The sequence below is a fragment of the Atta cephalotes genome (genome assembly GCF_000143395.1).
Source record: "Atta cephalotes unplaced genomic scaffold scaffold00003, whole genome shotgun sequence".
In the NCBI taxonomy this organism is placed as follows: domain Eukaryota; kingdom Metazoa; phylum Arthropoda; class Insecta; order Hymenoptera; family Formicidae; genus Atta; species Atta cephalotes.
In genome coordinates, this window is record NW_012130067.1 from 428766 (window position 1) to 442122 (window position 13357).

General features: G+C 29.1%; 3 protein-coding genes across 3 annotated transcripts in view; 1 reads left to right on the forward strand and 2 right to left on the reverse strand.

Moving 5' to 3' along the window:
• LOC105624323 (trichohyalin-like) overlaps positions 1-3297 on the reverse strand; it is a 16395-nt gene extending 13098 nt beyond the window's left edge. Inside the window, 6 exon segments of the mRNA XM_012205684.1 lie at positions 107-577; positions 720-861; positions 924-1004; positions 2162-2506; positions 2594-2661; positions 3216-3297. Of these exon segments, the coding sequence (XP_012061074.1) occupies positions 107-577; positions 720-861; positions 924-1004; positions 2162-2506; positions 2594-2627 (1073 nt within the window). The 5' untranslated portion in view covers positions 2628-2661; positions 3216-3297.
• A 1063-nt stretch (positions 3298-4360) lies between these two features.
• Positions 4361-13217, forward strand: LOC105624343 (RNA-binding protein 42). The gene is given in 6 exon segments (XM_012205705.1): positions 4361-4401; positions 4685-4926; positions 5006-5317; positions 5320-5379; positions 5462-5656; positions 13093-13217. Coding segments are annotated over 6 exon segments (975 nt in total).
• On the reverse strand, positions 5704-7567 carry LOC105624332. The gene is made up of 3 exons (XM_012205693.1): positions 7344-7567; positions 6366-6604; positions 5704-6191 (listed from the first exon to the last, which is right to left on the reverse strand). The coding sequence occupies exons 1-3, from the start codon at positions 7565-7567 to the stop codon at positions 6019-6021; spliced, it is 636 nt and encodes a 211-aa protein (XP_012061083.1). The 3' UTR covers positions 5704-6018.
• Positions 13218-13357: the final 140 nt, after the last annotated feature.

The window sequence follows — 13357 nt, forward strand, 5'->3', positions numbered from 1 at the left end:
ATATATATATATATATATATATATATATATATATTTATTTATTAATTTATTTGCCGTTTTTTAATTATTTCCCAACTTTACTTGAAAAATTGTTACAAACATATACCTGATTTTTATAGATCGTTCTGAATTATTACGTCTTCTAAAATGAATGATGTCATCGAAAGTTAAACCAGATTTTCGTAGTTCTGCCCATGAGTTACTTTTCAATAATACTTTTTCTTTCCATTTGTCTTTGTCTTTTTCTTTTTTATCTTTGCTTTCTACTTCCATTTCTGACATATCATTTTGTCTTTCTTTTATATTTTCTTTCTTATTCTTTATTGCTTCAATTTTTTCTTTTGTCTCCTCTTCTTTTTCTTTTACAATTTCTTTTTTATCCTTTCCTTCTTTCTTGTCACGATTTGTATCTGTTTTGCTATTACTTCGTTTATCTTTATCGTTTTTCTTTTTCTTATCTTTCTTATGCTTTCCTCTATTCTGAGATGATTTTTGTGTAAAACGTTCTATACTTTCATTTCGATTTTTCATATCCTGATTCGAACTATCTTTATTAATTTTGTCATGCTGTCGAGACCTTAAAAAATAATTATTTTTATTTAATATTCACCAGAGTATAAAAAATAATGGAACAAATATATTTTACATATATATAAAAATTAGAAAAGAATATATAAATATAAAATTAGAAAAGAATATATTAATATAAAAAATATTACCTTTCTGAATATTTTCGATCCACTGATCTACTTTTACGATCATTATTCATTTCTTCATATTTTCTTCTTTCTTTTGTATGTTTTTTACTTTCGAGTAAACTAGATATATTTTTGCCGATATGATTTTCGTCTTCCATACTTGCTACAAAAAAGATTTTATCATTAAATGTTTGATTTATAATCATAAATGTATGAAAATAATACCTGCAGCCATAGCTTCTGCGAGTAACATTTTACTTTTAGATTCCTCTCTTCGAATTTCTTCAATAGCCAGAATTTTTTCCTCTATAAAATTATAGATTGTAATCCAGTTAGAAATAGAATTATAAATCTTATCATCTTCAAATTATTGATCTTATTTAGATAAGAACATTCGTTGACAAAAAAGGATTTATTTCTATAAATACTTATTTCTATAAATTTTAAAAATTAGACATACAAATCTATAAGAATCAACTACTTTGTTTTTAACATTTTTGGAAATTGCAATTTTGAAATTGATATAATGTTAAGTAAAAAAGTTACAAGTGCAAACTAAACAATAATATGGTATTAACTGGATACTTAAAAATTATGTAATACATACATACATGAAAATTTCTTTTTCTGTTTAGAAGCCTATATTATAATTTAGTAGCCTATATTATAAAATAAGTTTATTTATTAATTCTTATTTGCATTAATTTTGTAATATAAATAAGGATAAAACTGTAATGCACGCAATACTGAATAAAATTACATATAATTTATATATGGATATTGGGAAAATAAAATATTAAAGAAATTCAATGCCTTATTCTGCAAAAAGAATAATTAATAAAAATAATTAAAAAGTGTGATTGATCAACATAATAATCTAAATAACAATCAATAATATAAATCAATAATATATACAAATTATATGTACTGATTATATTATAAATTGTTATTTTTATTTAATTAAAAAGAATGACACTTAAATAATAAGAACTGTACTTGATTATTTCTTTAAAATATCAAAGCAACATTCAATATTATATTCTATGCATAATATAAATTTATAAATATCAACAACTTAATTAAACTATTCTAAATAAAATTAAACATTTATATTTCCACATTCTATTCATGTTATGTATATTGTATGTATATTGAAAAATTAAATGTAAAATATTCGTAACAAATAATTAATTCACTGCAAACACAATTTGCAATTTAAAAAAAATCATAATTAAAAAATTGAATGTGTTCAACTTTTGTAATTTCGTTCATAATAAATATAATTTTTCTCCTATCTAAATATGCAAATTTTTTACTTATTACGAAACTAACTTAAAGTAAAATCAATTTCAAATTTGTCAAATATACAATAATTGCAGTTTACAATTACATACAGTTATATGCAGCGAATACAATTATTTAAAGATAATTAAAGATAATTAATTAGAGATGAAATATATCACCTGTCTTTTTTCTTGATTTATTTATATCATCCTGAATAGTTTTATCTTTTGTCTTTAAAGTTCCAGTAGAATGCTGAGACATGTTTGGCTTAATCTGGGATTTAGGCAATGCTTTAAATTGATTAGCAAACGCCATTAATCGTTTTTTTGCTTGGACTTTGCCAAGTACTGGTTTCACTGTCTTTGGACTCTCCAATCTAGATGTATCACCATCGCTTGTTTGACCTTTAGTACTATCTGGGGTTTCTGGCATTTGTATGTCCAATAAGGAAATAGAGATATCTGGAGTTGGTTCTTCCGGAATATAAGTATCTTTTGATTGAGAAACATCTGTGCCATTTTTTTCTAATATCACATAAAATAGTCATTTATTGAAGAATTAAATTTAATACAATCTTGTGATGACAAAAAAGAATAAAACATGTTTTCTACCTGAAAGAGATGATATCCTTTCTTCTTCTGCCATTGGTAGTTTTGATATCTGCCAAAATTTTAGTTATCTAAAATCATATTCATACTTAAAAATTATATAAACACAGTAAAAAATAATAATAATATTATAAAAAATTACATCCAACGGTAAAATTTTATGCTATTCCGAAATACAAAGATTAAAAATATCAAAAAAACATGATTTTAAAACAAGAGAACTATATAAATATATAATATAGATTGTAGAACATCTAAATAGGCAAGATACATACAATCATACCATATAATTAAATTATTTACTTACTACATAAAACAAATAAAACTTATTTCTTTGTAATTATGAAGAACAACTATAGAAAAGCAATTATAGAAAAATTATAAATGTTAAAAAAGCTAGAAAGCGTTCACGATATATATTTAACACGAATCTGTTTGTATAAATCTAATGTACAAGTAGCAAATGTGAATAATTGATATTATATAAAAAAAAATATAACAAGAGGATGTGTGTAATTTCTTATCATCGACTGACATTTACTGTGGTGTGCAATTTAAATTACTAATATTCGTGATAAAACTGGCGATATCGATATTAATGCATTTTGTAAATTAAAATACAAACACACAGTCGCATAAACGTATCTCATCCGTACAATTCCTATTTCTATTAAAGTCAAACGAAACTAGTATGTGAAATACAGCGGACATGTTGTTCTCTCAAACCATAACCATGGTATGAGAATATATTAAGGCCTAGTTTACAATGTGCACTCATTAGGTACATCCAGAAGCATGACCACTCATTGGCTACGTTCAGCGGACTCAAGAGTTGAGTGAACGCTCGCTCAACTGTTGAGAATGTGTTCTAATATTCATTGCCAGTGAAAATCAATACATATAGTGCGCGTAACGTATATTGTATAGTTTCAGCACTAAGGCTCTATTCTTGAAAAGAAAAGATGCAGCCACAATAGAAGAAATAAGGAATTAGAAATAAAGAATAAAGATTTCAACCTATCAGAAATCGGATACACTAGAATACACGGTTTTTAATAAGTTGGTATCGTTATTCCTTATTCCTTCTATTGTGGCTGCACCACATATACGAAACATATACGAAAGTCTAGGGAAATACTATAATATACATAACATCCCTAGACTTTCATATATGTTTCTTTTCAAGAATAGAGTCCCTGGCAGCAAATATCGAAACGCACTCTAAGTCCGCTGAACGCAACCATTGATATATTCTTCCAGATCTAAAATGCTAATTGGATGATTTAAAATACATCAATAATCGCGAGTACTCACTCAACTGTTGAGTGCAGCTGAACTCAGCTAATGCATTTTTTGATTGGTCAGTTAATAAAATTCTTTCTTCCGATTGATCAATCAAAAATTTCAAAGCATTTGTAGCATGGAGTGGACCGCACCTTACATCACGTCGTTTTTGGTATGTGCTATGGGCTTAAGGCCACAGAAAACATGCATCGTGTGTTGCGAGCTTAAAATATAAAACGCCATGGCCCGTTTGGGTTAAGTGATTCGAACTGCTTTCTTTATATTAAGCCGGAAATTCAAGCAGGGAATTTATAGAAGAACAAGAAGAAACGATTCGAATTTCGAAATAGCATTGAAGTTATTATTTATTCCCTTTCTTACAAGAAGAAATTAATTTATTGTATTTATCGCAAAATCTGGCCCCAGATAGACACGCACGTACATATACAAAAATATTTCTGTTTCGTCAACAACTAGCTCGCAGATATGGATGATAAACTTCGGCAAATGGAAGATGAGATGAACAGGTATGATGAATTATCTCTTGGATTTTGTTAGGCCATTTAATTTGTTATAATATCGGAATTACATGTAGGGATACATTTATAATATGCAGAATATATATTCAAACACGGTTCTCATCCTTGTTTGTTTTTCCTGCATGCTCTAAATGTATTTTGCATATAACTGTGATGTAGTAATACAATAAATTATACAATAATATATTTGGAGAAAATAAGGAGTAGTATGCGATTAAAAGTTTTATTGTGTTATTTATTTCAGTTTTATTTTATTAAATATAAATTTCAGATTCGAAGCTGAGATTGGAGGACAACTTGTAACGCCAATTGTAAGACCAGTGATCGGTGCAAACACATATAATCAGGTTGCCAGACAATTGGAACAACATGAACTTACTACGCCAGTAGTTGCAGCAGCTGCAGCAGCAACATTAGCGTTCCCTCCAATGATTGGGTTTCCACCACCACCACCACCTCCACCTCCTCCTCCTCCACCACCAATGTTAATTCCGCAGCAAGTAACGAGACAAGGTAAGATTAATATTTTTTGAGTCATGTCTAAAAATAATACAAGAGAATATTTTGCTCTATAAGTTGTTAATTTTTACAGGTTCAGTTCCTATTACAACATATTCTTCACCTGCACAAATAAGTAATCCATATATGTCAAATATGGTGGATCCATGTTTAAGCGCAACACCAAAAACATATGATTCTGCGTCAACACCAATGATCCATCCAGAAATTATTGAACAAATTATTAATACAAAGATTCCTGAAGATGAGGGTAAAAAGAAGCCAAAGGTTAAAGGTGTCAGTACAGCGGCTGAGTTAGCTATCAGTCAAGGAAAAGCAAGCTCTATTATGGCTAACGCTAGCGCAGAAGAGAGTCATCCCAAGGGTAAAGGGAAGAAAAACAAAAAATTATAAGGACTGCTGGTGGCCAAACCTGGGAAGATCCCTCTTTATTAGAATGGGATGAAGGTAATGAATATGTTTGTCTAAATGATATAATTAAATTTCTCTTGTAAAAAAATTATATAACAGTATTCTGTATATTGTCTAGATGATTTTAGGATATTTTGCGGAGATTTGGGGAATGACGTTACTGATGAAATGCTGGTGAGGGTATTTGGAAAATATCCCAGTTTTCAAAAGGCAAAAGTGGTTAGAGATAAACGGACAAATAAAACCAAAGGCTTCGGATTTGTGTCCTTTAAAGATCCACAAGATTTTATCAAGGCAATGAAGGAAATGAATGGTGAGTCAAATATTTATTTTTTTATAATAAATGTAAAACAGAAAATATTTCGATTATAACATGGATATTTTTTATTATTTTATTCTTGGAATATTATTGTTTATGTAATATATTTTAAAACTTAATGTAATATATTTTAAATTTAAGAACATTTAATATGTGAAAATTATATGTTAAAGAAATATTGCATGAAGAAATAAGTTACAATTTTAAGTATCAGAATGCATTACATACAGTTGCAATAGAACTTGACAATTGTTCTGCATTCAATGCATATTTGTATCACACGAAAATTAATTTCTTTTTCTCTTATTTTTTTTCATGTGATTGTCTATCATCCTCAATATCATATGTCATTATTTTTATTTTCCAAAAGAACCCCAGCCGTATGATATAAATAGCTGTGGTATAGTCCAATATTGTTTCCTTGGTTGTGTGGTAGATTGACTATTTCGTGAACCAACGCGCAAGTTCGGATGTTCTACGAAAGGCGTCAAACTCTCGGTTGTTGCACTCGATTCTTGTCGTTGAGTCGCTATATTAATACATTAATATATAATATTAAGTGTAGTAAAAAGAAATCCATTATTTTTGCATGAAATTGAATGGAAAAATAATGGATTTCTTTTTACTACATCTAATATATTGCTTATAAATATATTATAAAATCTGTTCCTTTTTTCTACGTTAATATTACATTAACACTTACTCGATGTTGCAACAGCATGATTCGATCGCGAATTCATGTACAAAACAGAGAAAGGCATGCCACCGGCACCCCAATTACGAGATGCGAATACATCTTTCTTCGTGATCTTAATGGGCATCTGTTTGTTTGTTGACAAAGATGCTCGAATCTCCCGTCCCGACTCTTCTAACGTATTATCCTTCCATGGTCGCAACATAAATTCGGATACGGGGCTTGCTACGTGACGTCGAGATTGCAATCTATTAGACACAAGAAAATATTCAAAGATTAATTACAAATAACGTCTCCACTCATATCAATTATTAGTAGCATATTGTATCCCTCTTGATACTATACAACTTCAGTAAATATATTATTTTATATCTCTAAAAATAGCGGAAATATTTTAAATGGACAGAGTTACTGTCCATCTTATATAATATATATTCTTATCTTATATAATATATTCACGTATATCGTGCTCTCCGAGATATATCATGTGTTATCTTTGTTTAATATTTGTATGATATATCACTTTAGTTTTTTATATGTATATATCAAATTGAAATTTTTTTTTTATAGAATTATCATAGAAAAGTCAAGAATTAAATTCTGCAAACCATTTGGATATGATTTGTAGAATTGGATATGTATATAAATTCATAAATGCACTGTGTATTTGTGTGAAATACTTAAGCACTAAGATCTGTTTTTGACCGAAAATAAAATTTTTGTTCTTAATTGATTTATTCTCGTCGAGCTAATACAAATTATAATTGTTAAATTATCTATTCATCCCCCATTGACTTTTTTGAAAAATCAACTATACCAATCGATAGAGCTTGTAGAGAGAAATGCATTCTGAACTCACGATTTTTGCAAAGCTAACCATTCGTAAAAACCACTATATACTAAATCAGAGAATATCAGAATCACTAGTTGCAAGAATAAAAAACAGACCTATTAGGAGGAAAATACGTACATTGCGCATGTGTATACCTTGAGATATCGCTATTTTCTTTTAGTATGACATTGCCATCGTATGTTTCCAATATCGGTAACCATTCCCAGCATTGTCCGTCAGAAGAGCATGCTGCCTTGATTACAGGTGCGAAAACATTTTGTCTCCAAATGTCCTTTGTGTCTAACAGCGGCGCCGCACTGGTCATTGCCCACAATATGTTGAGTATCAATACTCGGAGCAGTTTAGAAACTGTTTCCATTTTAATTTCGTATTCGCAAAAAACTCTAAAAAAAGAAAGAAATTGGAATACACTTGAATCTAAGTAAGACATAGACTTTATAAGTAATTATTTATAAAATATCACGTGTTTAAATCGTATGATTACAATCGACTTTATATAAAATTGGTAGCGTAAGAATTCGATAAATAAATTTATCCGTAATTCTTACGTTTTATTATTTATTATTTTTTATTGTTTTTTAATTTATTATTTTTTTGCTTATGAGCGGTATAGTATTTGAAAGTGAAATAATGGCGTTTAGTCTTATTAAAATAAATTTAGTTGCATCTATTTACTCAAACTAGAGATTTTTGTTCATACAAGTAAAAAAATGAATATAAATTCAGACAGAAATACATATTAGACACTAATTGTAAAATTCAATTTTAATCGAATAACTCTTTTTAATTAGACATAATAAAAATTGCAAATAAATTTTTGCAAATGAATTATTTACGGTTTTTACGATGCTTGTGCACACTAAAAATTATTAATTCGTTTGTCAATTTAATAAAGTAGGGCAAAGCTATTTCGTCAGTTTTTTAACTTCAAAAATTTACGACAGTAAACAATATTTGCAATTACGTGCTTATAATTATATCATATAAGCATGATTGTTTTTTAAGAGCACAAGTGCAACCTTTAAATAATCAACGTGTGCTGTTCAGAAATATAGACATTATTGCGAAAAATAGACGAAAAAGCTCTATCTCTATGTGATATTACTATTTTAATTCTATTCATGATTGCGTTTCAAGACTGAAAGAAATATCAGCATACGGTTTGCAAAATTCGATACATATAAATTCACATAAATTCACTGTGTATGAAGTATTTAAGCACTAAGCACTTTCGCTTCGAAAATAAAATTATTTGTTTTAATTGATTTATTCTCGTCAATCTAAACGAATTATAATTGTTAAAAACTGTTTTGCTCGCTTTAGAAATAGATATTTCATTGTTGTTCTGTATGATATCTCTAAGTATTTTGTTTCTATTCTCAACATTCTGAAATACGACGACAAACATATCGAGGAATGTCGTCCCCCTTTTCTCATAACATTGGCATAATTTTAGCGGTGTATTGTAATATCATTCATAGGAATTCGCTTCAAAACGAGTTTACAGGTAGAAATAATATTAAGGAGTGTTGAAATGCAAAAAGTCTTCTATTATCGTGTACCCCGCGTGCTTTTGATGCATTACGAACAAGCGAAAGCTCGCTGGTCCATTTGTCACTTGGCGAACATTAATCGTCACCACAATAGTGATTTTGTCGACAGGCGAGTATGCTGTTTACGTTCTTCTCCCATGAAATTTCTACAACGGTGATACTATTTATATAACGTTCCTTCTAATTTTAGTACTCACATATTTATGTGTATCACATACATATTCACGCACACCCATACGATGCAGCGTAACAAGTTAAACAAGATTGTGGAGGAAAAAAACATTATTTCTTCACGTTATGCTCAGACGAAGTAAAAAAAAATCAAAGAGTACTGCGAGACATTTGGACAAGTAACTGATGCTTTTGCGAAAATAATGAAAATACATGACCGCAATGAAATACATGATGTGATTCCATTTCGACGCTCCATATAAATGTTTCTAATAACATGAAACTACTGTCAAAATTCTGCATTGATATCAAAATTATATAATAATCGTCGTAAAAATCAGCACAGAGGAAAAAGATACATCCGCGAAAGGATATGTTGAGTTGGTATCACATTTTATAAAAAGATTCTTCGATCCGTATTCTACCTTATCAGTTAATTTAAAAAAATCTTAATTTAAAAAAATCTTTTTAGAAGAGAACACATACCTTTGGAATACGCCACTATCGTTCGTTCGTTCGTTCGATTTACGCTTTCTCGGCATACACTCTCGGAGTAAAGACGGGGTGGTTTCGCGGCTCAGATGCAAAACCGCACGATTGTACGGTTTGCCGGTTATCCGTTGGGGTGGATGCGAACCAAGTGCGTCAGGAGGCTGAGTGTTCACGCTACTCATTCAGCAACCCCTACCTTCTACTACAAATTCTCGTAATACCCCACTCTCTTTAGCGACAGCCAATCAAAAATCTCGGAACAGGCTGTATGATCCGGTTATTCACAATTTCTTTTATTTTTTTCTTTCTTTACTTCCTCTATTTCTCATTGTCGTCATTGCTATTATCATTTTGTTATTTTATTTTTTTTTATTTTGAATGGATTTCTCTAACAATTCAAGTGAAAATTACTTTGGAAATACAAGTCAGAAAGTATTTAATATGTAGTAATTATATTGCTTTACGTAAAATGTCGTCAGTATTTTTAAATATTGTTTCAAGAAACGTAAAGGAACAACTTGGAATTATCAGATACAATTTATAATTCCAATATTTCTTTAGAGAGAGAGAGCCTTGTATGATTAAATTGAAGGCAAAATTTATTAATTTATTTAAAGAAAGTAATGAATGGATATATACTACAGCCTTTTGTTTAGGTGTTACTATTTATACACGGAGAGAATTATTTTTTAAAATTCACCCTGAAAATATGGTAATTGTGATACAATGTATTTTAAAGATTTTTACCATGCACTTCAGTAAAAAAATTAATCAAACTTACTTTATATTTTATTTTAGTTTTATTAATGAATGCGAAAAATTTACATTAAATTCTTCGAAATACAATATTGTCCCAGAAATACCATATTTTCGAGATAAATTCTAAGAAAAAATTCTCTCTCCTATATTTGACGTAGAAAATTAATTTGTAATAAAAAATTTATTAAATTTATTATATTAAATTTAGGAATTTTCTATGTTTGCGTGCGTCTGTGAAAGCAGTTGTGAGTATATCTATTTATCAGTACACATCTTAGCACATATTTACTTCTTGGCTAAATTTGTGACAGTAATGCCAAGTATAAATGTTTAGTGGGCGTCATCTATTGCGATTCCTTCAGATAACGGCGATTATTAAAATATTTCGGACTCGATGAAAGGCAATCAAACGAGCATCCAAGGAATGTTGTAAAATGACGTTACTTATATTCGTTTGTCAACTTATATGTTTAGTCTTCGACGTCCGTAATGTACAATGAAATATAAGCGCGCGAAAGATCAATGAATTATACACAAAGTGTAGGTACGCATGGAAATTTATTGGAATTTCTGTAGTCGCGACGAGCCGATTCGTGGGATTCCGCAGAAAGATTTGTCATATAACATAAAATATACTCCCTCGTCGTGTAATCATGAAAGCGATTGAGGCCTCTAATTTGTTAACATTCCAGAACATTGGCGAACGTTGCAGATAAAAATTAGCATAAGGGACCTTGTTCATTTTGGATTTCTTGTGCATAATAATAGATCTCATATTGATAAAAGAATAATAGAAATAACTATTAAGCATCTAATATTTAAATTTGAGAAAGAAGTCTATTAGAATCATCAAATCGATTTGTTAAGATCACATCGCTGTTTTTTAAGTGAGATGATTTTTTTTATATAATATGTTCCTTTAATTTTTCTGTACATAATAACATTAAAATTATTAAAAATCAATAGTTTATCAATATTTTATTCTGGAACGTTTTAAAATAAAATAAAAAATATTTCGTAAATTAATCTTTTTATTACTTAACTTTTTTGTTACACAGAATAAGATATACATAAAATAGTAAGATCAATTGCAAAGAAATCACTAATTGCTTTTCAAAAATGATATATAATTGCAAATTCAATAATTTTAAAACAACTATTTTCTTTAAATTAATTGATTCATTTTATTATTTTGTGCATAAAAATATTAGGATACAATTACAAAAAAAAATAACAGTTTATGAGATACATATAATACAATATTTTAAACTTCGTGTCAAAGTATGTCAATTTGTTCAATATTCCAAAGAGTATATTTTTTGAATAGGCAACTTAAAAGATTGTGACTTGTGACTATGAAACATTTTGATCTTTTAACAATAATCTTTCATTTTAATTAAGTTAGGTTGCTATTTGCAAGCAGTTCAGTACTACATAAAAACGGGCAATATTTTTTTCTTCATCAATAAGATCTTAGCTTTTTTCTCTCTTTTGTTTAAGATTACATTATATTTTGCTAACGAAAGATGAAGAAAAACGAGAAAGTGCCTTGCTACGATTAGATTCACAGTAGAAAGAGGAGAAAAAGAGAATCTAGCTAGGAGTATATCTCGCGAAACTGAGCGGACGCAACAAGTAGTTTGAACAAACGAATAAGTAAACGCAACGCCAGATTAAAGACTCGTCCAATCGCGTGCGCGTGCATATGTAATATACGAGATGGAATTCAGGATATGATGAATATAGAACGGATATATGATTCGTAATTGCTTGAGGTACTCGCAGGGTTCGAGATTAATCGTTAATCCGCAGTGCAACCTCGCAATACGTTGATCAAACATACACAACTGATCTGAATTCTCTCGATTGTGATCACTTTAACTTGAATGAATTCTACTTTTAGATATCCAAACATTTTCATTTTTGGTCACACATGCATCTTTTCGTAATATTTTAATTTTGATATCACAGCTTATAATATGAAAATCAATTCTTTCTCAGACACTAATTTCAAAAAGACATCAACTTATAGACATTGCAACAACGCATTCCCCTTGATATGAAATTATAAAAGTAAAAAAATCTTAAATAATGTCGAAATAACATAGGTATCAAATATTTTAATATAATAATATCAATAAATATCAAGAAAAATGAATTCTATATTTTTTTTATAATTTAACATGAATTCTGTGTGTGTGTGTGTGTGTGTGTGTGTGTGTGTGTGTTTTACATGAATTTTATCATTTGATTAAAAATACGTTTTTTACTGTAAAAACTCGTTTTTTACTTGATATTTTTCTCCAAAGTCGAAAAAAAAACTTGTTTTTTATATCTCTAATTCTATACAAAGATTTCCCTTTGCTTTAGGGTTTTATTATAAATATATGAACAACATCGTTCTCGTAGTAAATGAATCTTATACCTTATTAAAGATCTTTACTAATTACTATCCTAGATTAAAATTCACAATAAAGGTAAGAGGTAAATAAAGGTAGACTAAACTTGTTAAATATGATTTTGATAAAAAAGACAATTATTTAATACATGATTACAAACTCACGTTTTCTTCGGATTATCTGTTCTTGGGTGAAATAAAATGATGTAAATAAAATCTTGATGAATGTAAATAAGATCTTGAGAAACTTGGTGAATGTGCAGAGGGGTCGAAATTAAGTTCCACGTATATTTTCTTTTTTTGTTCAAATTGCCTTTTTTGATCGCTAGAAGCCACTGAACCTTTAATATGTAACAATATCGTATATGAAATAACCACTCAGAAAAATTAATACACTCATGACGAGCACTTTTATTTTAATTGTAAAATTACAATTAAAAGTAGCATATCATTGGTCCTTAATATGCAATAATATATTTGTTGTGTTTCTGATAGTTGTGTTTGTTTCAGGCCGATATGTAGGATCGCGTCCGATAAAACTTCGGAAGAGCTCATGGAAACAAAGAAATCTGGAGTCTGTACGCAAGAAGGAGAAGGAGAAGCAAACGTTAATCGGTTTACTTACCGGTCGATGACGAGATGAAATTTTATTTATTATATTTTGATTATTCACCAACAAAGTTACAAATAATCAACCATCTCACACACACACACACACACACACACACACACACACACACACACACACACTACGTTGTATTTTGTTGAGAACAAA